Source organism: Monodelphis domestica, chromosome 3 (genome assembly GCF_027887165.1).
Source record: "Monodelphis domestica isolate mMonDom1 chromosome 3, mMonDom1.pri, whole genome shotgun sequence".
Classification (NCBI taxonomy): domain Eukaryota; kingdom Metazoa; phylum Chordata; class Mammalia; order Didelphimorphia; family Didelphidae; genus Monodelphis; species Monodelphis domestica.
The window spans coordinates 537,606,722-537,633,311 of NC_077229.1; the positions used below are offsets into that span (position 1 = coordinate 537,606,722).

Here is a 26,590-nt window from a genome sequence, read left to right on the forward strand (position 1 = left end):
CAAAAGTGATAGGGAAGGTAATTACATCCTGATGAAAGGCAGTATAGACAATGAGGAAATATCAGTACTCAACATGTATGCACCGAATGGCATAGCATCCATATTTCTAAAGGAGAAACTAGTGGAACTCAAGGATGAAATAGATTGAAAAACTATACTAGTGGAAGACCTGAACCTTCCTCTATCAGAACTAGATAAATCAAACCAAAAAATAAATAAGAAAGAGGTAAGAGAAGGGAATGAAATCTTAGAAAAATAATTCATAGATATGTGGAGAAAAATGAATAGGGAAAAAAACGAATACATCTTTTCAGCAGCACATGGTACATTCACAAAGATTGACCATGTACTAGGGCATAAAAGAATTGCAAACAAGTGTAAAAGAACAGAAATAATAAATGCAACCCTTTCAGATCACAATGCAATGAAAATAATAATTAGTAAGGGTAAATGGAGAGGCGAATCAAAAACTAATTGGAAATTAAATAATATAACTCTACAAAATCTGTTAAAGAACAAATCAGAGAAACGATAATTTCATTGAAGAAAATGACAATGATAAGACATCCTTTCAAAATCAATGGGATGCAGCCAAAGCAGTACTTAGGAGGAAATTTATATCCTTGAGTTCATATATTAAGAAATTAGGGAGGGCAGAGGACAATAAATTGGACATGCAAATTAAAAAAAACTAGGAAGTGAACAAATGAAAAATCCTCAGATGAAAACTAAATTAGAGATCCTAAAAATGAAAGGAGAAATTAATAAAACTTAAAGTCAAAGAACTATTGATTTAATAAATAAGAAAATATGACTAGAAGCTGGTACTTTGAAAAAACAAATAAAATAGGCAAAGTACTGGTCAATCTAATTTAAAAAAGGAAAGATGGAAACCAAATTAACAGTATATAGATAAAAAGGGAGAGCTCACCTCTAATGAAGAGGAAATTAAGGCAATCATTAAAAACTATTATGCCCAATTATATAGCAATAAATATGGCAATCTAGGTGATATGGATGAATATTTAGAAAAATATAAATTGCCTAGATTAACAGAAGAAGAAATAGAATACCTAAATAACCCCAAATCAGAAAAAGAAATTGAACAAGCCATCAAAGAATTCCCTAAGAAAAAATCCCCAGGACCAGATGGATTCACAAATCAATTCTATCAAACATTCAAAGAACAACTAATCCCAATATTCTACAAACTATTTGACAGAATAAGCAAAGAAGTTCTACCAAATTCCTTTTACAACACAAATATGGTTCTGATTCCAAAGCCAGGCAGGTCAAAAACAGAGAACGAAAACTATAGACCAAACTCCTTAATGAATACAGATGCAAAAATCTTAAATAGGATACTAGCAAAAAGACTCCAGTAAGTTATTACGAGGGCTAACACTCATTCCTATTGAAATCACTAGAAAGGACAGGAATAAAAGGGCCTTTCCTAAAAATAATAAACAGTATAAAACCATCAGCAAACATCATCTGCAATGGGGATAAACTAGAAGCCTTCCCAATAAGATCAGGAGTGAAACAAGGATGCCCATTATCACCTCTTTTATTTAATATTGTACTAGAAACACTAGTAGTAGCAATTAGAGAAGAAAAAGAAATTGAAAGTATTAAAATTGGCAATGAAGAGACCAAGCTATCACTCTTTGCAGATATGATGGTCTACTTAAAGAATCCTAGAGAATCAACTAAAAGGCTAGTAAAAATAATCAACAACTTTAGCAAAGTTGCAGGATAAAAAAATAAACCCACACAAGTCATCAGCATTTCTATATATTTTCAACACACCTCAGCAACAAGAATTAGAAAGAGAAATTCCATTTAAAACCAACCTAGACAATATAAAATAATTAGGAATCTGAGGGCAGCTGGGTAACTCAATGGATTGAGAGCCAAGCCTAGAGACAGGAGGTCCTAGGTTCAAATCTGGCCTCAGGCACTTCCCAGTTATATGACCTTAGACAAGTCACTTGACCTCCATTGCCTAGCTCTTACCACTCTTCTGCCTTGGAACCAATACACAATATTGATTCCAAGTTGGAAGAAAAGGGTTTAAAAAAAATACTTTTAGGAATCTATCTGCAAAGACCAACACAGGAACTATATGAACACAACTACAAAATACTCTTCACACAACTAAAACTAGCTAAACAACTGGAAAAATATTGATTGCTCATGGGTAGGACAAGCTAACATCATAAAAATGACAATCTTACCCAAACTAATTTGCTTATTTAGTGCCATTCCCATTGAACTACCAAAAAAACTTTTTTACTGAATTAGAAGAAACCATAACAAAGTTCATTTGGAAGAACAAAAGATCAAGGATATCCAGGGAAATAATGAAAAAAAAAATACAAAGGAAGGTGGTCTTGCAGTCCCAGATTTCAAACTATACTATAAAGCAGTGGTTATCAAAACAATATGGTACTGGCTAAGAGACAGAAAGGAGGATCAGTGGAATAGACTTGGGGTAAGTGACCTCAGCAAAGACAGTAGATGACAAACCCAAAGACCCCAGCTTTTGGGACAAAAATCTGCTATTTGATAAAAACTGCTGGGAAAATTTGAAGACAGTGTGGGATCAACACCTCATACCCTACACCAAGATAAATTCAGAATGGGTGAATGACTTTGAACATAAAGAAGGAAACTATAAGCAAATTATGTGAACACCGACTAGTATACCTATCAGACCTTTGGGAAAGGAAAGATTTTAAAACCAAGCAAGACATAGAAAGAGTCACAAAATGTAAAATAAATAATTTTGACTACATCAAATTAAAAAGGTTTTGTACAAACAAAACCAATGTAATTAAAATCAGAAGGGAAGCAACAAATCGGGAAACAATCTTCATAAAAACCTCTGACAAAGGTTTAATTACTCAAATTTACAAAGAGCTAAATCAATTGTATAAAAAATTAAGCCATTCTCCAATTGATAAATGGGCAATGGATATGAGTAGGCAGTTCTCAGATAAAGAAATCAAAACTATTAATAAGCACATGAAAAAGTGTTCTAAATCTCTTATAATCAGAGGGATGCAAATCAAAACAACTCTGAGGTATCACCTCACACCTAGCAGATTGGCTAACATGACAGCAGAGGAAAGTAGTGAATGCTGGAGGGGATGTGGCAAAGTAGGGACATTAATTCATTGTTGGTGGAATTGTGAATTGATCCAACCATTCTGGAGGGCAATTTGGAACTATGCCCAAAGGGCGCTAAAAGACTGTCTGCCCTTTGATCCAGACATAGCACTGCTGGGTTTGTACCCCAAAGAGATAATAAGGAAAAATACATGTAAGAATATTCATAGCTGCGCTCTTTGTGGTGGCCAAAAATTGGAAAATGAGGGGATGCCCTTCAATTGGGGAATGGCTCAATAAATTATGGTATATGTTGGTGATGGAATACTATTGTGCTCAAAGGAATAATAAAATGGAGGAATTCCATGTAAACTGGAACGACCTCCAAGAAGTGATGCAGAGTGAGAGGAGCAGAACCAAGAGAACATTGTACACAGAGACTGATATGCTGTGGCACAATTGAATGTAATGGACTTCTCCATTAGTGGCAATGCAATGATCCTGAACAATTCAGAGGGGACTTACGAGAAAGAACACTATTCACATTCAGAGGAAAAACTGTGGGAGCAAAAACACAAAAGAAAAACAACTGCTTGATTACATGGGTTAATAGGGATATGACTGGAGATGTTGACTCTATCCTAGTGTAAACAGCAACAACATGAAAAAAGTTTCTGGCCAAAGACCATGTAAAACTCAGTGAAATTACAAGTCAGTTACAGGAAGGGGTGGGGAGAGAGGAGGGAAAGAATATGATTCTTGTAACCAAGGAATAATGTTCTAACTTGACCAATTCAATAAAACTAAAAAAAAAAATGCATATGCTCTTGGAAGTCTATTTGCCAAGATTCACAGTAACTATATAAATATATTTACCAAAATCTCCAGTAATTGTGTTACAAATTGACAGTAACTTATGTGAAAATTGGAAAGCAGTTTGGTAGAAACCAGGTATGTAACATTTCATTCCATATGCTAAGACTTTAAATGTCAAAAGGGTACCTAACTTAAATATAAAGAGGATCATGGAGGAAATTATCAAATCTATGGAAAGGGGAAGGATACATGATCAAATAAAGGATAGAGGATATCACAGAAGGTAAAATAGGCAATTTTGATTTAATATTTTATTTGCTTCTCCTAATCTTTCCCACTTTCCATTCTTCATATTCATTCAATTTCCAAAACCTATCATTCTACTGCCAAATCATCTATGTTCATTCCTTTCTATTCCTTCATCCAGTTAATACACTTTCTTGGTAGCTTCTTGAATGCTATCCCTGACACAAGTCCCTTTACCCCCACACCAATCTATCTTCCTTCCCCTCAACTGCTAAACTGATATTCCTAGATATAGCGACCCCCCACAGGAGTCCTATAATATTTATCTGTGGGTAATAACCTGAGGTGGGGAGAGGAGGCTAAGGAAATGGGAGAATAATAATGACTCAAAGGCAAAAGTTGAAACACATGGGGAGTAACATGAACTCCGAGGAAATAAGAGGAATAAAAGAATAGGTGGGGAGTACCAACCCCTTGATACTCCTATAGACAAGAGAATCTGAACCTTAATAGGAAGCTTCAGGGGCAACGCTGTTGCCAAAAAAGGGGGGAGTCTCAACTCCTTGGTGCCTCTTATAGACAATAGAGTCTAAGCCTTAGTAGGAGGCACCAGGGGCATCAGCGTTGCTAGGAAAGAGATACAGTGAAGCAAGAGAGGTAAGAGGAGAGGAGGGGAAGAGAGAGAAAGAGAGAGAGTAAGAGTAAAAGTGAGAGCTAGCAAGAGAGCTTGAAAGAGATGAGGAGGGAACAGAGGGAGAGAGGAAGTGAAGGGGGAGAGAACTAGTTAGAGACCAAGCCAGAGAGAGCTAGTAAAGGGCAAGTAAGAGTGCTGGTAAGAGAGAGTTTCACGCTAATTCCCCAAGTATTTATTGAAGTTTTTTAGGAATGTGGATCAACGAATACATAACATGACATAGGTTTTAACATTGGTTGAATTGACAATGACGAGATCAAAGAGATGGAGATTAATCCAACGGGTGTGGTTTGCAAATGAGTGTAGTCCAAGCAGAGCAATAGAACCTAATAGAACCGCCCTATGCTAATGAAAGTACTCCAAGCTGAGGCAGTGTGGCCACTAAGACTCAGCTCATGAATTTGCCAGTCCTTTGCTAGTGCTTCCGCCTGTCCCTTACCATACAATGACCATCAAGAGGTCTGACCATGTGTCTGGTAATACAATGTCAATACATCAATCATCCTTCCCAGAAGCTAACATGCCTGGTATGCTACGCTAAAGGACATGTCTAAGACACTATCTTGCTTAAAAAGCTAAGGGGCCCTTCTATTGCCTCTAAGGTCAAATATAAATTCCTACTTATCATTCAAGTCCTTTTCTATTTGGCTCCATCTCATCTTTCCAGTGAAACTAACCTACCTGCTATTCCTGGCACTGAATACATAAATGATATTGAATTTGGACTTAAGAACTTGGTGCCTATCCAGCCTCTAAAACTTTCTAGCTGGTATGACCCCAGGAAAGTCATTCAAACTCTCGAGTTTCAATTTTTTCACCTGTAAAATAGGGATAACACCACCATATTTTTTATAAGAAGTAATGAGGATAATATATAAAACTTTAAGCACTATATAAATACATAAGCTATTATTAAACACAACATTCCACTTCCAATTTCCTTGATTCCCATGCCTGAAATGTACTCCATTAACTCCTCTAATTTTCTTCAACACTCACCTCAAAACCTGCCTTCCACATTTTGTCTTTTCTGAAGCCTCTAGGTAGTAGTGTCTCTCTTCCTTTTAATGACAGTCAACATTATTTTGTTTCTGGCTTTTTATGTATTCTGTATTTTCTTATATGTGTATATGCTGTTTCCCAAAGTAGGAATTAAAATCTGAGGGTAGGGATTGTTTTATTTTTGACTTTGTATTCCTGTAACAGTTAAAATTTTGGGGGAAACTGAGGCAGGTAGAAATTAGTTTCTCTCTAGAAGTATTATATATATATATGTATATATATATATATATATATATATATTTTTTTTTTTTAAGGTTTATTTAAGATAAGGAATTTAGGAAAATACAAGTAAAAAAGACACGCGCTAGGCCCAGGGAGCCTATTCACGGCCACTCACATCTTGCCTGCTAGGTGGAGAGCTGCATGTTCTCTGAAGCGGAAGTAGGAAAAGACCCAGTAGCCTTTACAGCCAGGTTAAATAGAAATTTTTGACCTCGCCCAGGTGGAAATCTCAGTGGGATTAGAGGGCATTCTGTGAGCTAGCAAGGACTCCTGGGGATTGGAGTCCTGGATTCAAATCTCCATTTTTACATTCCCAGTACCTAGAAAATTAAAAGACACTTAAATAATACTAGCTAAATGACTTCTAAAATCAAAGGCTTTATCCTATCTACATCTATCACAGAAAAAGGTTATCCAAAACTGAATACTTAGGAGAAAAGAGCAATAAGGAAAACTAACAATAAAACAGTTAAAAGTTAAAGAAAAACATATTAATTTAAAAAAATTAATTAAATGTTATTCATTGACAAAAGTTATGCAATTACACTCGGACATCTCATGCTCACAATGAGAATTTTTTCTAAGCTCACATAAACTACTCATATAGTTTATCTTTGAAAGGGTCTGTGTTTACTGAATATTCATCATGGTGAATATTATTAAGAGAGAAAGAGATGTACAATACGGCTTCCCTTACTTGAAGAGCAAATCCTGAGATCATTTATTACCCTGCAATAATTTTCACATTTAATTTTTAAACAGAACTTCAAATTATCCTTTCAGTATAATCTTTTAAAGTGATTTTTAAGAGTTCTACTACTTTTAATCATAGCAGACAACACAGGGAAGATTAAGGAGAGCAAGGAGAAGAAAAAAATAGATCATTTTAAGATAAAGATAGAAGAATATAGAAGTCATAAGAAGCTATACAAGCTAATGAGGAAAATCAAGATATGTAATGATAATGTCAATGAAAGTAATTATAAAGACCAAACTGGACCCCAAAGAAAAACGAATGAATCCTCTTCTCTGCAAGGGTAGGAGTACCAAACTGTAAGACTCAGTTGATATACTGATTTAGTTTTGCTGAATGCTTTTTCCTTTGTTACTGAGGCTGTATCTCTGGGAAGCAAGTGCACGCACACACATCTATAGGGTCAGGTAAGTGGCAGAGTAGATAGAACTCTGGGCCTGGAGTAATTTAGACCCAAATTCAAATCCTACCTCTGACACTAAGTGTGTCACCATGAACGCCATTTAATTTTTGTTTGCCTCAGTTTTGTAAACCTTAAAATTCCTTAGACTTATAAATGTTGGAAATTTCACCACTGGGAAATTGTCATACTTGGAAAATTTCTTACTGATAGTCTATTGGAATGGGAACCCCATTGGCATGGGAGGTTCCTTCTCCTCCCTACTTAAGATTACTTTAGGACAGAAACCTTTTGCTGAACAATGGAAAGGACTTTGACCTATGCTTAAGCATAGAACAGGAATTTCTTTGAGTCATGATTGATTTTAGAATTGATACAATGGAGATACTTGGAATCAATCTCCACCCTACTCAGTCCTAACAGGATTGAGGAAGGGCTGCAGCATAGATCAAAATTTAATTATTCCAATCTCTACCCTACTCAGGTTAACAGGATTTAGGAAGGGCTGTAGCAAAGGATCAAAGATTTAATTATTTGAAAATATGACCTTCAACAGACATGTGCAAAGCCAGAGACCTCTGGGCGGTCCTGGGTTAAGCTAGAGCCTCCATTGGCACAGGGAAATTGATGGACAGTGATTGGTAGATGTGAGAACTGAGGGGAGGGAACTTGGATGGTTTCCTTAAAGATAGAGGGGTCTGAAGACTCAGGGGGTGGAGTTGAGGAGTTTGTCTGAGTGGTTGGAGTGTGCTCTGAGAAGCTTGCTCTGAAGGAAGCTGAAGGTGGGGCCCTTTGAGACTGTTTCTCCATTTTGGTCACGTGAGTAATAGGGACTGATCTCTTTTCTTTGCCCCAGCTATCTAAGGGCTTGGGCCTTTTGGCCCAGCCTAAACAGAGGGGGTATTTAAGCCCTATTCCCTTCTCTCCCCTTTCACGCTCTCTCTCTCTCTCTCTCTCTCTCTCTCTCTCTCTCTCTCTCTAATTCCTTTCTTCCTCCTGTTTGTAATTAAACTCTATAAAAGGCTGACAGCTGATTTGAGTTTTCATTTAGGAATTACATAGCTGAATTCCTTGGCGACCTTAAATTAATATATATATCAGTCTTTTAAAGTGATTTCCTTGTCACAGTTTCCAACTGTAAAATGGGGGTAACAGCACGTACTTCCTGAGGGAGAGTCAAATGAGATAATCTCTGTAAAGGGCTTAGCATAGTGGTTCTACATAGTAGATGCTATATAAATGTTTGCTATTATTACATGTTATTATATGTGTATGTATACAGGCACTTATATGTTCATGTATAAATGTGCATAAGGAGATATAGACAAAAGACAGTATTCTTGATAGGAAGAATAGTACATTTTTTTAAAGGAAGGAAACAGACCATTTTACCTACTTAAGAAAAGGAATCCTCAGAAACTTCCAGGACATGTGACCCACAAGATAAGATGGAGGACTAGAAATTTTCTCCAGGTCACAGGAACTCTCAAAACTCCCTGAAATAAGAATTATGTGCTAGAGTATTCATATGATATGACACAAAGAAGTCAAACAAAGTGACAACCTGATAAATTACTTGCCAGCAAAAAAGCTTAATCACTAACCTGCTCACTCAGTACTCCCTTGCACTGACAGTGGTACAACCCGACCCAAAAGCTTATGCTCTGGAATCCATTCATATGTGGCACAGTAACTTCCTTGCTGCTGCTGTAGCTTGGGACAGAATACCTGCCCCTGCCCTTACCTTACTGTCATTCTGTGGCAACAAACAGCAAACCCTGAATTCTTCCAAACCTTCCTCCAAACTCCCAGATACAGGAAAGCTCTATTTTATTTTATGCTCTAACTTATTTTATGCTCTATTATTATGCTCTAACTTAGGGCAACTGCCCATTTACAAAAGTGCTCAGAGTAAAGCCAATAGGAAATTAAAGTGGGGGCAAGGCCAGCACATAATTGGAGTTCTTTCAACTATTCTAAACCCTACCTTCTCATTTCAAATTTAATGAGTAAAACATGAAAAATTGTTAAGTTTATTTATATGTGCTTATTAGATATTATAATTTTTTTTCTTCAAAGAGTCACTGGGGCAGCTTTGTGAAAGATAGGAAAAAGAATATTTCTTAATGGCCTCACAAAAGACTAGTTGGAGTTTCATCCAAAGACCCAGCACCCTTGAGCACTAAGAAACTTTTCCATCAGGTCCACACTTTCAGCACCAAATCCTTTAAAGTAACAGAAATGTTCAAAAATGCACTCCAATCACATTTAGTTAGTTATCAAAGAAGTACACTGATATTATAACCTTTTAATTTTTATTTTTGCAACTAAACTTCAACTACTTTCAAAAATCATTCCTGAGACTTCACAGGTGTTTCCTACATCTTTTATTATGCAACATAAAACAATTCACATTTAGAATATGGAATAATACTGTGAAGATTGGATTTAGCTATTTTCTGATTGTAACAACGAAGATACTTAGTTTAACAAAATCAGGAATGTCTTGGAAACTCTAAATTACTCCACCCTACTTAGACTGTACTTTAGAGGAAGATAAAGTTGTAATCTCCTGATTGAACAATGAAGTTACTTAACTCTTACCTTATAGTGAAGCTAGAACTTTAAGTTAAGTCTATTTTAAGATCTTAATACAAAAAGGTGGGGTGTATGGGGTGTTCAGGGAGGAGTAATATCTTTGGTATGGAGGGCTTGTCGTGCCCTCCTAGGGAAGCTCTCCAGCCTCTGACCCTCACCTGACACCCAGCTCTCACTTGTGGCTCCTAGTAGCTGCTAGAATGTGGCAGTGGCCACACCCCAGGCAACAGCTTCGACAGTTCGGCTAAACCTTGTGAGGGTAGCCATCGGGTCGTCATGGACCCCTGGTGAACTAGGGCTTTGCTCACCCAGCATGTGAAGACTGTTTCGGCGGAACAGGTGGAAGAAACCAACAAGAAGGTTCAACAGCTGAGATGGCAATGCAGCAAGGCACTGTGGAGTGCTTAGGGCGTGTTGGAGCACAAAAGACAACACGGCCATCCATTGCAGCTGAGGAAGTCTCCAGGTGTAACGATTTTTTGTGCCACTGGACCCAGGCTTCCAACGCCGAGAGAGTGGGACTGTCTCTGTGCATCGACTTTTCCACTTAAATCTTCATGCACAAGTGTCTTTGTGCACAAAAACGCACAAAGACAATCGTCATCCTCGGTTACTGAGAGACTACTACCACCAATACAAAAAGGTGTTAAGTAACTATAAAGGTTAAATTAATCACAAAATGGTTAAGTAACTCACAAAAGGTGAACTTAACAAAGAAGTATTAAATAACTCTAAAGATATAATCTAATCAAATATGAGAACTCTAAAAGATATGGGCATTTAGAGGAGGAGACACAAGAGTGAAAGGTCTATATATTTGGCTCACTTCCTCTCTCCAACACCTTTCTGGCGGCAGAGAGTTGGCTGGTGGCAGCGTGCTGGGCCTTTCGGCATCTTAGCGTGGCTACAAGCTATTGTCTGGTTCGGTGGTGAGTTTCTGGCTGAGTTTTCCTCCTTTACTTTCCAACTTTATCCTCTTAGAAGCCTCTAATCTTCTTCAGAGACCTAGAGGTGGGGATTTAAAACTCCCCCTGGCACAGGCCAGGCAAGAGAAATCCTATATCCTCTTCACTCCTTCTCCTTAAATTCCTTCCCTCTATATTAATTAAATTACTATAAATTTCCAGACTGACTTGGGTATTTTATTTGAGATTTCCCTTGGTGACCAATTAAATCTAGATTTAAGTCATAACCCTAAAATTATCTTTACAATACACAGGCTCAGGGGTGAAGAGACAGCACCATACCATTGTGCTTTGCTAGACTCTTGCTTGGGCTCCATAACCATTCTGCCAGGCAAATTTCCTGACTGGTCTCAATGATGCCTGCTATCTCCAACCTCCATCAGAAAAAGAAAAGAAGACCCAATACCATCATGTCACACATATTTCCTGATTCATCTACAGTCTCCTTGGAAAAAGAACAGCCATTCTAGTCTCCTGCTAATATGGTGAAGGGAAAGGACACCATTCTTGGCAATTTCAATCTCCTACTGATGAGACAGTATCATTCCATCAAGCCTGATCTCCTGTTGTAGGGAAAGGAGGGTGGTAACACCATACCTTTGGCTCCAAGAACTTCCTTCCTCCCCTGAATGGCCTAAGACTTTGAAAGGACTCCATCTAATATCACTCTATTATCATTCTACTCTTCTTCAGTCTGGCAACTCCCAAATCATATACTTCATCAGTATTGTGACCTCCAATCCATCACCTCCTCAGTTCTTTCCCAGGCTATGGCTACACAATCCTTTCCCCATCCAGACTCCTTGGTGAATCAGTTCAACTCTACATTGTCTTCTCCCAAATCCCTTGACCAATCTTGCTTTGCCAAGCAATAGATTTAGAACACTCCTATCACCTTTTCTTCAACACTTTTGCTGCTGAATAAAAGTAGAGAAAAATCCCACAATAATGCTGAGTGGGACATTACAAATTGGCTCTCACACTTAACTGCAAGAAAATCCTTTTACACCTCCCTACAGACCCTGTTCATTCTTAAGTTTTACTTACAAGTCTTACTATAACTATTTCTAGCCTAGTCTCTAACGCTGATACAGATCTCATAATTTTCCATGGACTAACCCTATTCTATACTTATGCAGTTTATTAGTTGTACCATTCATTCAGTACTCAAATACTGTTCTCTCATATTTTAACTTTTATGTGTACTTCTAAATCTTCCTAAACAGAATTTCCCCCATCTATTCACCTTTCTCTCATTGCAGCCCAAATTGTTTGTCTAAAAAATGCATTATTCTCTACTACCTAAAGTGAGGATTCTTAACCTTGGGTGTGAGAACATTTTTAAAAATTTGATAACTATATTCCAACATAATTGATTTCCTTCATAATCCTAGCTATTTTATTTGAGAAAGGGTCCAAGTCACAAAAAAGTTTAAGAACTCCTCACTGAAGGAATAAAATACAAATTAATTTTTCTGGCATGCAATGTTCTTTGAAATTTTTCTTCCCTCTAATATGATGATGATGATGAAGATGATAATAACAACTTGTATTTACATAACACTTACTATGTGCCAGGCATTGTTCTAAGCACCTTACAATAGAATCCCCACAACAACCCTGGGGCTAGTATAATCCCCTTTTTAAAACCGATGAAACTGAGGCAAAAACTAATGGATGTCTTAAGCCATCTTAACTCAGGCCTTTCTGACTCCAGGCAGAGAAGTCATATGCATTGTGCCAGTTCTTTTACCTTTTAAGTATTCTGTCTTTTATCTTTGCTTAAAGTTCTATGAGAATTAAGAACATTATCTACCCAAAAAAGATAAAACAGTGCCAGGCTTGAAATAATCTGTGAAGCCGTCCCATGGAGCCACATCACACATGAACATCAAAGCAGGTTTTTTCTATCTTCTTTGCACAAAAAGTTCACTTTGATGGAAGCTCAAAATATCATAAGCCAAAGTTTGTAATTTTGTAGCTTTGTCATATCACACATGAGAATGACCTCTAATTTGTTAAACCATAGGAACTTCCTTTATCAACATTTAACAGCCTATCTATAACATCTCTGCTATGTTCAATAAAATACAAGTTTCTTAAGGATTGTAACTTGTAAGCCTTTGTATCTGTGGCACTTGGGCACTTAATAAAAGCTGATGATTGACCCTTCTGAGGTTACATGGGGATAGCAGTCAGGATTTGAACACATATTCTAAGATCTAAGCCTACTCTCTTTCAATTTCTTTCTCTTCTCTTTTTTAATCTTGCTAGCATTTCTAATACAGTATTGAATAACATTAGTGATAATGGATATCCTTGTTTCACCTCTGATTTTATTGGGAAGGCTTATAAGTTTATCCCTATTGCTGATGGTTTTAGTTAGATGTTGCTTATCATTTTAAAGAAAAATACATTTTTACCTATGCTTTCAAGTGATTTTTTATTTTTATTTATATTATTTTTTATTATTATTTTATTTTATTTAGTCAATTTAGAACATTATTCCTTGGTTACAAGAATCATATTCTTTCCTTCCCTCCCCTCCCCCACTCTTCCCGTAGCCAATGCGCAATTCCACTGGGTATTACATATCTCCTTGATCCATGTTGTTGATGTTTGCACTAGGATCAAGTGTTTTTAATTGGAATGAATTTCTTTTTTTGTCAAAAGCTTTTTCTGCATCTATTGATATAACCAGGATTTTTGTTACTTTTGTTATTGATATAATCAATATATAATCAATATAATTGATATAATCAATTATGTTAATAGTTTTCATTAAAAGCACAGTATTCAAATCTCAAACCAGCAACAAATGTACCTCAATGAGTCTGGCATTTAATAGATGCTTTTAAAAGTATGCTGGATTGAACTGAAAGGGTTCTTGTCAATAAACATTCCAAGGAATCAGAAAACCCCTAGGTTGACTGATCTGGTCTTGGATTTTGATAAAATCCTCATAGCCTTCCATGCATTAACCAATATACCCGTGATGGTGAACCTATGGCACACATAGACCTCTCTTTGGGCACACATGCCCAGGACCCAGTGCCCCAGTCCCTTCAGCACAGTTTGCCAGAGTTCCTAACTGAATGAAGCGCAGCTGGGCTGCTCCCCTCCCTCTCTCCCCAGTAGGAGTTAGTAGGCAAATCTCTTCAAGACAGCATCCCTTGCAGGACAAGATTGCCCCACCCCATTCAGAATACCAAGGATTCTCTTAATTACCTTTGGTCTAAGTTAGACAGAAACAACTTGTTTCATATCAGAAGCAACCAGTATCTTTACTATAGAAAGTATTTTGGGGACCTGGGGAGGTGTCTTTTGAATTTTTACTTTAAGCCTGGATCATGATGGGGTAAATGTGTCAGGATGATGTCATTTAACCTGAGGATTATATTTTCCTATAAATAAAGGGTTTTCCTGTAAGCTGGGGCTTTTTTTTCTGGCCATTTTTTCTCTCTCTTTTTCAATAAAGCCTTGCCTTTGAAATGGCTCCTGGTTCCTTGAATAGTGGCTAAAGAAGGTATATTTTGAAATTTTCAATGTCCCCTCAATTTCCACTTTGGAGAGTGGCTAGGTTTGAAGGGAACATAGCTCATATAACTAGAGGGGAGCAGAGTAAAGTGCTTGCACCCCTCACCTCTCCCTCTCCTCAAGCCTGACTACATCACCTGCCCAGCAGTCCAATGAGAGTGCTTCCTCCCTCCCCTGAGTGGAGTAAAGGGGAGGTGGGGGACAATGTGAGCCCAGCACTCAGTGGGGGAGGAACACAGAATGGGGGGGGGGGCGCATAGGCACAGCACTTGGGAGGGGGTGGGGGGTCATCTCTAAAAGGTTGTCCATCTCTGCTATATACCCTCAAATGTTTTTAAGACATCAATATTTATTGTTGTTGCATTGCAGTCATTTTAAGAGGCCCCCAAAAGAACACTGTTACAAAAAATAACCAAAAATACCAGTAGAGACCCCATAAAATGTTTCATTTAATATTCTACCTTCGTAGTATTCCTCCCCTCTGCACTAAGGCAAGAGATGTTTATCTTCTTTGGCACCATCATTATCTGTTTTTTTTTAACTGCTCAGCATTCAGTCTGCTCAAATCTTTTAATTTACACTATTTAGGTCAATATGTATGTCAATTTGGATTTGTTCATTTCATTCTGTATCAGTTCATACATATCTCACCATGTTTCTTTGAACTTTTCATATTCACTTCTTCCTGCACAGTATACCATGGTAGTCATATGTCATAATTTTTTCTGTTGCTCCTCAACTAATGGCCACACTTTTGTTTCCTATTCTTTGCTGCCATAAGGAGTAATGCTATGAAGACTCTGGTATATGTTAGATCTTTGTAAAGAGGTAAAACTCCCAGCGTCATAAACTCAGTAATGGGACTACTGGGTCTAGGACAGGGGTCCACAAACTGCGGCCCCCTGAGGCCATTTATCTGGCCCCCACCGTACTTCCAGAAGGGGAACCTCTTTCATTGGTGGTCAGTGAGAGGAGCACTGTATGTGGAGGCACCGCAAAGCCTGTCATCACTCATGTCCAGTACTACTTCCAGTGACATAATCCTTTGCGTGGCACCTTGTTACAAAAGATTATGTGGCTGCACAATGGAAGATGTCAGCATGATGAACCGCAATCTGGGGGAGGGGATTCTGCACTGTGTATACTGCTGCCCAGTATAGTGGTGCCAGTGATGGGCCTGTGAATGGTGTGACAGGCCCATCCCAGCCAGTGCTGCAGCCTCCACTATCCCAGACAGCGGAATATAGGTTTGTTCATAGTTTTTTTTTTTAATAGTCTGGCCCTCCAACGGTCTGAGGGGCAGTGAACTGGCCCCCTGTGTAATAGGGGACCTCTGCTCTAGGGGATGAGATATTTTAGTCAATACTGTAGTGTTGTAGAAAGGAAAGAGAGAAATGGGTGGAAATATAAGTGAGAGGTTGGTTTCCTTTCTACACTATAATAGCAGAGTCTGAGTTTTCTTATGTAAGAACTTGTTCATAACAATATCCCTGTGTTTGGCTTTTGTATATAGCATTTCTCTCATCCTTTCTATTATAGTCTTATTTACCAATATCTCAAGGCTACTGCCTATGTACTACCTCCCCCATGGACAACCTTCTCTAACCATCTTACCCCACACTGATCTTTATATTCTCTAAAATTCTTATAGTATTTACTGTCTATATCATGTACTTTGTGTTATGTTAATAAACCTCATATTGTCCCAATTTACATAATAAATATACATTGAGGGTAGCCAACTTTTATACCTTCCAGTGTCTATGAATAAGCTGATTTCTTTTTTTTTTCTTTCACCTCCCACACTGTTGGCCCATAGTGGGTAGTCAAAAAATATTGAATTTTATAAAATAGGAAGTCATGTAAATAAATCACCCTGTTTCCACAGACACTTAAATATAGGACCTAGGATACTCAGTGACTTGTTGACTGATTGTGGGTCCAAGAATGTGTAGTCATAACTTTATATTTTAAAGTAGACATGCCAGTCTCCAAATATAACTGAGCTATACATGTTAAAAACAGCCAGAAAATTCCATTTCATAGCTTTGGAAAATATGATTTCTTTCTAAGGTTAACTGATAATTAGCCCCAGCTCCAGAGAACACAAAACCCAACAACACCTCTCTCCTTTTGCTATTAATGAAAGAAGAAAACATCAGTCCCTCCAGGTAAATCAAAATTAGTTGGATGCAGGAACATAGATCTGCTTACAGAAAATGTTTTCCTATCTACAACAGAAAATATACGTCAATTTCTACTCTAAGTTTAAAAAGGTAAACAAATGTCAATAGCCAATTCAGCTAATTAAAAAATGACAAATTATAACTATTTTAAACCTGAAAGCAGATAAGCACAATTCACTGTTTTTCCTTTAGAAATATAACTCAGTTCACATTTTAAAAGATATCTAAAACAAAGCACCATGTTTCTTTTTCATCTTAATAAATTCTTATTTCCTGTCCCTAGACTCTTTTTCTTTATCAGCACCTTCAAAATAATTTGTCAAATCATATACAAGAGAAACTATGAACCCCAACTCAGAAAAAAAAAATTAACAAGCCATCAATTACTCCAGATGGATACTGCAATAATCCAGGATAATTCTGAGGGACTTATGAGAAAGAATGCTATTCACATCCAGAGAAAGAACTGTAGAATTAGAAATACAGAAGAAAAACAACTGCTTGATCACATGGGTCGATGTTATGATTGGAGATGTAGACTCCAAGTGATCAACCTAATGCAAATATTAATAATATGGAAATAGGTCTTGATCAATGACACATGTAAAACTCAGTGGAATTGCTAGTTGGCTATGGGGGGGGGGGAGGGAAAGCATATGAATCATCTAAACATGGAAAAATATTCTAAATTAACTAATTAAATAAAAATTTTCAATTAAAAAATCTAGATGGAGTCACAAGTGATTTCTACTAATCATTTAAAGAAAAGTTAATTCCAATACTATATAAACTATCTGAGGAAAAAAAGCTGAAGAAAGAATTCTACCAAATTCCTTTTTATGATATAAATATAGTATTGATACCTAAACCAGGGAAAAGAAAAAGCAGAATAAGAAAACTATAGACCAATCTCCCTAATGAATATCAGGGCCAAAATCTTAAATAAAATACTAGCAAGGAAAATATAGCAATATATCACAAAAATCATACAACTATGACTGGGTGGGTTTTATGCTATAAATATAACGCTGGTTTTCAATACTAGGAAAATAATCAGCACAACTAACCAAATCAATAACAAAACCAACAAAAATCATATGATTATCTCAATAGATGCAGAAAAAGCTTTTGATAAAATACAGTACCCATTCCTATAAAAAATACTAATGAAACAGTCCTTAAAAATCACAAATAGCATTTATCTGAAACCATGAGCAAAATCTGAATTGGGGATAAGTTAGTAGCCTTTCCAATAAGATCAGGAATAAAGCAAAAGTGCCCATTATCACTACTATTACTCAGTATTTTTCTAGAAATACTAGGATAGCAATAAGAGGAGAAGAAATTAAAGAACTGAATAGTAAATGAGGAAATAAAGCTATGACTCGTGGCAGATAATGATAATATACTTAAGAGAATCAACCAAAAACTACTAAAAATACCTAATAACTTTAATAAAGTGTCAGGGCATAAAATAAATCATCATAAATTATCATCAGCAATAGCATAAATCATAAGCATTTCTTTATACTACAATTAAGTTCAACAACAAGTGATAGAAAGATAAATACTATTCAAAATAACTGTAGACAAAATAAAATACCTGGGAGTCTACCTTGCCAAGCCAAATTCAGGAACTATATGAACACAACTACAAAACACTTTTTAGACAAATAAAGTCAGATCTAAACAACTGGAAAAACATTAATTTCTCATGGGTAGTCCAAATCAATGTAATAAAAATGGCAACTCTTAACCTAACTTAATTTACCTATTCAGTGCCACACCAAACTACCCAAAAATTATTTCATAGAGCAGAAAAGAATTATAATAAAATTCAACTGAAAGAACAAAAAGCCAAAAATATCAAGGGAATTAATAAAAAGAAATATGAAGGAAGGTGGCCTAGGTATACCAAATCTCAAACTATATGTATTATAAAGCAGTAACTATCACAACAATCTGGCACAGGCCTCAACCAGTAGTAGTAGACCAACAGAATAAATCAGGTATTCAAAACACAGTCCTCAATGACCTAGTAACTTAGTGTTTGATAACCCCAAAGACCCACACTTCTGAAAGAAAAATTCAATATTCAACAAAAACTGCTAGGAAAAATTGGAAAACAGTATAGCAGAAATCAGGCATAGGTCAACATTTCACACAATATACTAAGATGAAGTCAAAATGAATACATAATTTAGAAATAAAGGATCCTATCATAAACAAATTAGTGGAGCGCAAAACAGTTTATCTGTCAGAACTATGGATAAGGAAAGCATCAAAGATAAAAATAGATAACTTTGCATTAAATGTAAAAGGTTTTGCACAAACAAAACCAATGCAACCAAGATTAGAAACAAATGGGAAAAAAATCTTTGTATCAAATATCTAATAAAGTCCTCAATTCTCAAATATAGAGAACCAAGTTAATTTTACAAAAATGTCATTCCCAATTAATAAATGATCAAAAGATATGAACAAGCAGTTCTCAGATAAAGAGATTAAAACTATGTTTAGTCATATTAAAAAAACACTCCAAATCACTATTGATTAGATATGGTAATTAAAACTCTGAGGGTACCATTTCACACTTATCAGATTGGCTAGTATGACAAAAATGGATTATAAATGTTGGAGAGGATGTGGGAAAATTGAGATATTAATATATCTTCAGTGGAGCTGTAAATTGATACAACAATTCTGGAAAACAATTTGGAGCCATGCCCAAAGGGGCATAAAACTGCATGCCCTTTGACCCAGCTATACTACTAGTTCTGTATCCCAAAGAGACCAAAGATAAGGGGAAAGGACCACCATGTACAAAAATATTTATGGCAGCTCTTTCTGTGACGGCAAAAAATTACAAACTAAAGGGATCCAACAATTGGGGAATGGTTAAACAAGTTGTGGTATATGATTGTAATGGAATACTATTGTGCCATAAAAACTGAAGAACAGGCAGGATGACCACAAAAACAAAAAAACAAAAAAAACCTGGACTTGTATGAAGTGATGCAAAGTGAAGTGTGTGAAGAAGTGATGCAAAGTGAAGTGTGTGAAGCTGGGAGAATGCTATATGTACACAGTAACAGCAATAATATTCAATGATCAGTTGTGAATGAAGTGCTATCAGCAATGCAAGCATCCAAAACAACTCCAAGAGAATGAAGATGAAAGACTATCCACTGCTATATAAAGAACTGATGGAATCTAAATGAAGATTGAAGTATATAATTTTTCATTTATTTCCTTCATGAGTTTTTTCTTGTGTAAGTGGCATGTATATTCTTTCATGATGAACATGAAAATGTTTTGCATGTATAACCTATATCATGTTCCCTTCCATCTTAGGGACAGGTAAGGAGAGGAAGGGTAGGAACATGAATCAAAAAATGTTAGAAAACTATCATTAAAAATTGTATCTACATGTAATCTGAAAAATATGATAAAAATTTCAAAGCAAAAAATACTTAATTTTTTAAAAACCTAATTCATATTTCCTTAACATATTCCACTTAATTCCCCAATGCTAAATTAATCTCAATTATATCATAAATGAAGTTCCTATGCACCCTTGATCCCATCCCTTCAGCATTATTGTGCCATTATACTCAATGTTTCAACTTCCTCTCCTTTCTCTTAAACTCCTTTAATCTGACTTTCAACAACTCATTCCAAAATTACCAATGACTTCCTCACCACCAAATTTATGGCCATTTCCCAATCCTCATCATCCCAGCCCTCTCTGCTGCCTTTGACACTGACTACTCTTCTCTCTGGGTCTTCACAGGCATTGCATTTTCCTGGTTCTCTTATCAGGCCAACTATTCCTCAATCTCCATTGCTGGATCTCTATCCATGTCATTCCCACTCACTGTAAATGTTCCCAAAGTTTTTTATTCCCCTTTTCACACTGTGGTAGCCATTATGATCTACTTATTGTTCATAACATGCTAAGCTCTGTAGTTGCTTGCCTCAGAGTATTTGCAATAGCTTGTCCTCACTGCCTAAAACTTACATCCATCTCACTTCCAATTCTTGAAATTCTTGGTTTCCTCCAAGACTCAGTTCAAGCTTAACCTTATTTAAGAAGCTATCCCAGTCCTTGTAGCTACCAGGACACTCCATCCCATAACAACCTTGTATCTATTTTGAATAAATTAGATACATACATGCTGACTTTCCCATAATAATGTAAGCAACATCAAGCGAAGAAATGTTTCACTTTTTTCTCTGTATCCCCAGCACTAAATAGAATGTGTCAAGTACATGAAAACCTTAACAAATGCTTGATAAATGTTGATTGATTGTTCCTAAGTGTCTTTTTACTCTAAATGACTTAGCTTATTGGCTTTTCTAAGAAATTGCTCAATTCTACCTTTACTTTCTATGACTGCAACATCTCTTTCTTAATCTGGGACTTTTTGGTGAAAACAAAATTAAAAATTAAGCAATGCTGAAATAGCTTCTACCTACCTGCTCCCTTCCTACTGTCAAAGATAGTTTCAAATGGTCTAAATTCTCCCATTATCTGTTACCCCCCACAAAAAAAAATTGACTACACTTGGAAGTTGTGAATTAGAGAATACTTTTTTGAAAAGGGAGTAGCTTTGTTAGGTGGATGGTAAGGCAGTGCACATGATATTTTTATAAACCTACTATTCTTGTAAAGCAGTGATGACCGTTTAGAGACAGTGTTGTGCTGACCCCCCACAAAATGCCATGCCCCCCCCACCAAGTGCCAGGCAAGTCCTGCCCCCCCCTTACCCCACACAAGGGAAGAAGAAAGCCCTCACATTGGGCTGCTGGGCAAAGGGAAGAGTAAGGTGAGGAATGTCCTCAGGAAGTATAGGGAGGTGGAGGGGAAAGTGGCCTGAGCACTTCACTTCCCTCCAGCTCAACAGCCTGTGAGCTGCTCACCTTACCCCCTGTGTACTCCCACTGAGCTGCTGGGCAGAGGGGCAAGAGATGTGAAAAAAATGTTATCAGGCACAATGGATAGGAGGAGGGGAGCAGCTCTGCCTGAGTTCCTCTGCATTTCTAGTAATGAATTTGGGAGAGGGGCAGCCGCATGCCCACGTAGTGCTCGGCATGCCATCTTTGGCACCTGTACTATAGGTTCGCTATCACTGTTCTAAAGACTATTAATTGCTATTTTAAAGACAGTAAAGGTAAAGTCAACTTTTGGAAGAATGGAAATAGAAACAGACTTTAAACATCAGGTAACCTAAGGCCTTCCTTATTCAGAAGCTCTGAGTGCCTTAAAGTTTTTTCACCTAAAACAATATTTGCCCTACTTTCCCCATGTCTAGCTTTGTATGTACCTAAATATGAACATTTGATGGAAAGGAAAATAATGTGCTAGATCTGCAAAAACTGAATTCTACAAGATGAAAAATTGTTTATGTAGTACATGCTTTCCAGCAGAAATAAAAATTACCATTTCCAATGCTATTGTTTGAGGAAAATTTAATTTCTGAAAACAACAAACAAGTGCAAATTGCAAAAATGTTCAGGGACACGAGCCCTCAAGGGTCTAAAAGGAAAATAACCCTTTTAACATAAAGATCTGTAAAATGTTAAGACAATAAAAGGAAAGAAATGGAGAAGTAAGCAGTGATAAAACAAAAACCACAAGCCAGAGTTAAATGTTGCTTAATATCACTCATAATTTAACAGAGAAAAATTCTAAAACAAGCTATTTATATTAATGGCACTTGTATATTTGTATTATTGATGTAACTGATCCATAAAGTGACTGTAAAAAAACAATGAAAAATGGTGTTAGATACCATATTATTAAAATGATCTACCAAAACGTAAGATATTTTATCAAGAGCCTATGGTGACTCATTTAAACATTTTGTATTACTAGAATGTTACAAAAAAATCCATAATGAGTCATCATAGATTCTTGTATTCCTAGAGTGTTACACCGGGCAGCTAGGTGATGCAGTGAATAGAGCACCAGACCTGGTGTCGGGAAAAGTGATTTTTCTGAGTTCAAATCTGGCTTCAAACACTAGCTGTGTGACCTGGGAAAGTCACTTAACCCTGTCTGTCTCAATTCCTAATCTGTAAAACAGCTAGAGAAGAAAATGGCCAATGACTCCAGTATCTTTACTAAGAAAACCCCAAGTGGGTCTTCACGGAATTAGACACAACTGAAGAACAATGTTACAGATTATACTGATGAATCCCGCAAAAAACATGCCCCTAACTCACATTTCTTTCATTTAAGATTTCAAACTTTAATATCAATTCATATAACTTTTCATAACATCAATATAGTGCACAAGTAAGCAAGGATAATCTCTTACTATTATTGATCTTCAACTAAAAAGAATAGTAATATTATGACCAAACATTTTTATGTTCAAAGCACTCATTATATGAAGTCAGAAACAACTGTCACTATTACACATTTTGTTAGGGGGAAAAGAAATAATTGTCAAAATGACTTACAGGTTTTCTGGAGTAGTAAAAGAAAATGCACTTCAGGGTTAATTGCTTATTTAAAAAGTAATCTATATATAAATGCAAAAAAAAAAGCCATACTCCTCTGAAAAAATCAGTGGTATTGATAATTTCAGTGCACCCTTCCCTCTTATTTTTAAATTGAATACATAACAGAAAAAGGCATTTTAAGATCTTTCTAGCTTGCTACATTTAATAAATATTGTACAGAAAAGCATTTAAAAATAGACATACAATAAAAATGTCTTAAAGGAAAAGATTCTTTCTTTTTCTTTTCTTCCATTTATAGAAATTCTCCAATAAGATGACTTTACTAAGCACAATTACCTGACAAAAGAACAAATTCTTTTTCTAGCTGGGCAAAAGTAAACTTAAACATTTTATATATAAGCAAAGATATAACTTTTTAAAAGCTACTTTTGGTACATTTACAAATAAAAAGGGATAACTCATCTAAGTAGATTAAATAAAAACTGTATCTTATGACCTATAGCCATGGACAAGTCATTTCACATCTCTGTACAAATTTACCCAAACTATAAATTAAAAGATAATGCTTATCCTACAGGTATTTCAAGGCAGTTTTACAAGAAAATGTAAGAACAGCAAACAAAGGTACACCTGGTAGTCAACAGTAATTATTACTTTCAGAAATGGTCTAAATAGTAGCCATTTAAAAATGATAAAAATGCATACCTTGAACTTACCTTTAACACTTTTTCTATTAACATCGGCCCCCTTTTCAAGTAAATATTGAGCAATTTCTTTATGTCCTTTGTAACATGAAATCATTAAGCATGTATGTCCATGACGATTTGAAACTTCCAAATCAGCTTTGTGTTCCACAAGGTATTTTACTATTTCCAGATGACCATCAAAACAGGCAGCCCTAAGAGGAGTTGAATTAGTCAAAGTTGTATTGTTGACAGATGCTCCATGGTCTAACAAAGACTGGACTACCTTCAAATGTCCTGCTGCAGAAGCTGCCCATAAAGGTGGAGCCCCTTCAATGGTCTCACCATCAAAATTCACAGACCCTCCAATCTCTATGGAGGCACTGCACTGCTCCAGAAGGTATTCCACCATGTCAAGGTGCCCATATCGGGCTGCCATCAAAAGTGGAGTGGCACCATTTGTTTTTTCTGAGATCAACAAGGCCACTTCCTCTTTTGATTTGTTTGCCAACAACTTGGCAAGAAGGCGCAGCTTGCCATCCCTAGCTGCATTAAACACTGCTGTCTTTAGATCCATTTATGTCCAATTGTGTCTGTGTCTTGTTTATCCTTCAGGAACAAGTTCCTGCTTAACTTTATGGGCAGGGCCAACAGCTACAGGAATCAAGAGTTCAATGACAATCACTGCAACCCAGTATGTATACAACCATGAAAAATGTCCGTTGTCCTACTGCTTTCCAATATCTGGCACCTAAGATCACCAAATAGAAAAGAAAAATATAAGGTTACTATATTTTGAATTTTCCACAAGTAAGTTTAAATGTAATTTTTAGGTTCCTCCCCCAACAAAATGGCTTCTGTGACAATTAAGAGAAGTTCTAATCTTTTAGGAGTGACTTGATTTTCTTTTAAAAATCTTCGTAGAAGTTCTTGTTGGAGACAAGACGTATAACCCAAGCACTAACCTAGTTATTACCTGTATTTTATTGTTTCTGCTTTCAGCAATAAGCCTCCAAACTTCTAATTTTCCCGTGCATTGATCCATAGCACAGAACAGAGAAAGGCAACAGTTGGGGTACAGATGAACTTTCTACTTTTATCTCCTGGCAAGAATCGCCAAGGACACCAACTCCCATGTGGGAGGCAGAGATCACAGTAAAGAGAAAACAAAAGGTCCGAAGCAAACGTGGCCAATTCCCGAAACACAAACCAAAAAGTCTCTCATTCCTTTCAACTTCTCCATACACTTCCTTAACTCCCGCCGCCCCGAAAACCCTAACTTCCGCTCCCTCGGGTCCCTTAAAAGCTCCACCCATTCCCCATCTCCCCCAACAGATTCCCCAAAGCCCTGGGGGTTTTCCAACCAGACCGGTACGTCCCCTGTTCCCCAAGGCCAGCTACGCCTCACCCGCCCTCCAAAGGCCCCACGGCCTTGCCAGTTCCCCCTCCTCTGGCTCCGTTCCCTGCGCCCCGAAACTTTGACTTTCTCAGCTTTTATCCCCAGTCCTGAATTCCCCAGGAACTAGTCCAAGTCAAACCTCCAAGACCGAGTGGTGTCCCAGCTGCCACCTACCTGTCCAGGCCGGCTTCACGCCTCTCACCACCGTAGCTGGGTCAGGTCTCCGGCCGCTCCAGCTCGGGCCGCCGCCTCCCCCTTCAAATGATAACCGTCGCCGCCTCGGCCAACGCTGCCTGGGCTGCCCTGGTCTCCTGCTCGGCGTCCAGCTCCTCCATGACCCGCACCAGAGGAATTCTAGCCGCCCCGCCACCGCCAAAGCGAACTGGGCTAAGCCACCTTCTTTGACTCCTCAAGAAGCCGCCTCAGCAGCAGCCATGGCGGATGTTGTAATAGGCTTCAGGCGGGGGAAGCCTAAAGTGCTGGCTCACAGCGCTGACGCGATAGCCGCGCCATTGGGTTAGGAGAGGGCGGCGGCCGCCGCGAGCAACCGCCCTGGGGCGGGCCAAGCGTGATGCGTGGTGCGCCAGCCCAGGCTCTAGGGAAGGGGGGAGGAGGGGAAAGGAGGAAAGGCGAGGAGGAGGCGGAGCAATGGGAGGCGGGGCTGACGAGCGCGCCCTAGCTCCAGAGTCAGCTAGTGGAGACCACGTGCTCAAATAGGTCTAGTCTCGCGGGTTCTCTCGGCTAAGGGCACGAGGAGAAAAAGGAGGAAGGGAAAGCTGGTTGGTAGAAGAAGGCCTTTGGCCTTGGTGGATTTCTTTGGTCGGTGTGGTGGCTCATCCCAACCGCATGAAAATTACTGTATATATCGTTTCTCCCACAGAATGCCCCAGAAAAGAGAGACTTTTTTCTCCCTGGTACCCAGTACTTATTGATTAGGGAACTCCTAGTATGGAAATTCATTAATGCAGTCAGCAATCCTTCTGTAACTTATGGCCATAAAACTAGAGTTGGAAGAGTTGTTAGGTTCTGTTATCTTATTTTACAGATAAAAAAACCGAAGCCCAGAAAGATTAAGTGACTTGCCTGAAATAGTACTTTAGCATTCAACCTCGGAGATGGGGTTTGAATTGAGGTCCTTATATTTCCAGTCAGTGACCATGAAGTATATATAAGGATTCCCTCAACCTGTTAGTATAGTAATGCTATCAATCCTACCAGAAATAAGTTACTTTGTCAATAATGGTAAAGAGGTAGGTAGTAAAATAGATTTAGTTTTATAAACTCTACTACTTGGTTTCAAAGCCATTAGAATATCAATGTGACCTGATTGCCAATTAACTTCTTTTCCTTTCTCTTAGTCCCTTAGTGAACCACTAGTTCAATGCCATTCTGTCTTCTCACAAGTCACTTGTCCTCTTAATGAAGACCTTGCCTTAGTCTTAGGTT

At 37.5% G+C, this 26,590-nt stretch overlaps 1 protein-coding gene across 1 annotated transcript in view; it reads right to left on the reverse strand.

Annotated features, from left to right (window-relative positions):
* FEM1C (fem-1 homolog C) overlaps nucleotides 1-25,762 on the reverse strand; it is a 48,365-nt gene extending 22,603 nt beyond the window's left edge. The window contains exons 1-2 of the mRNA XM_001364306.4: nucleotides 25,319-25,762; nucleotides 23,779-24,496 (exon numbers count right to left, since the gene is read on the reverse strand). Of these exons, the coding sequence (XP_001364343.1) occupies nucleotides 23,779-24,322 (544 nt within the window). The 5' untranslated portion in view covers nucleotides 24,323-24,496; nucleotides 25,319-25,762. The remainder of the gene's footprint in view (nucleotides 1-23,778; nucleotides 24,497-25,318) is intronic.
* Nucleotides 25,763-26,590: the final 828 nt, after the last annotated feature.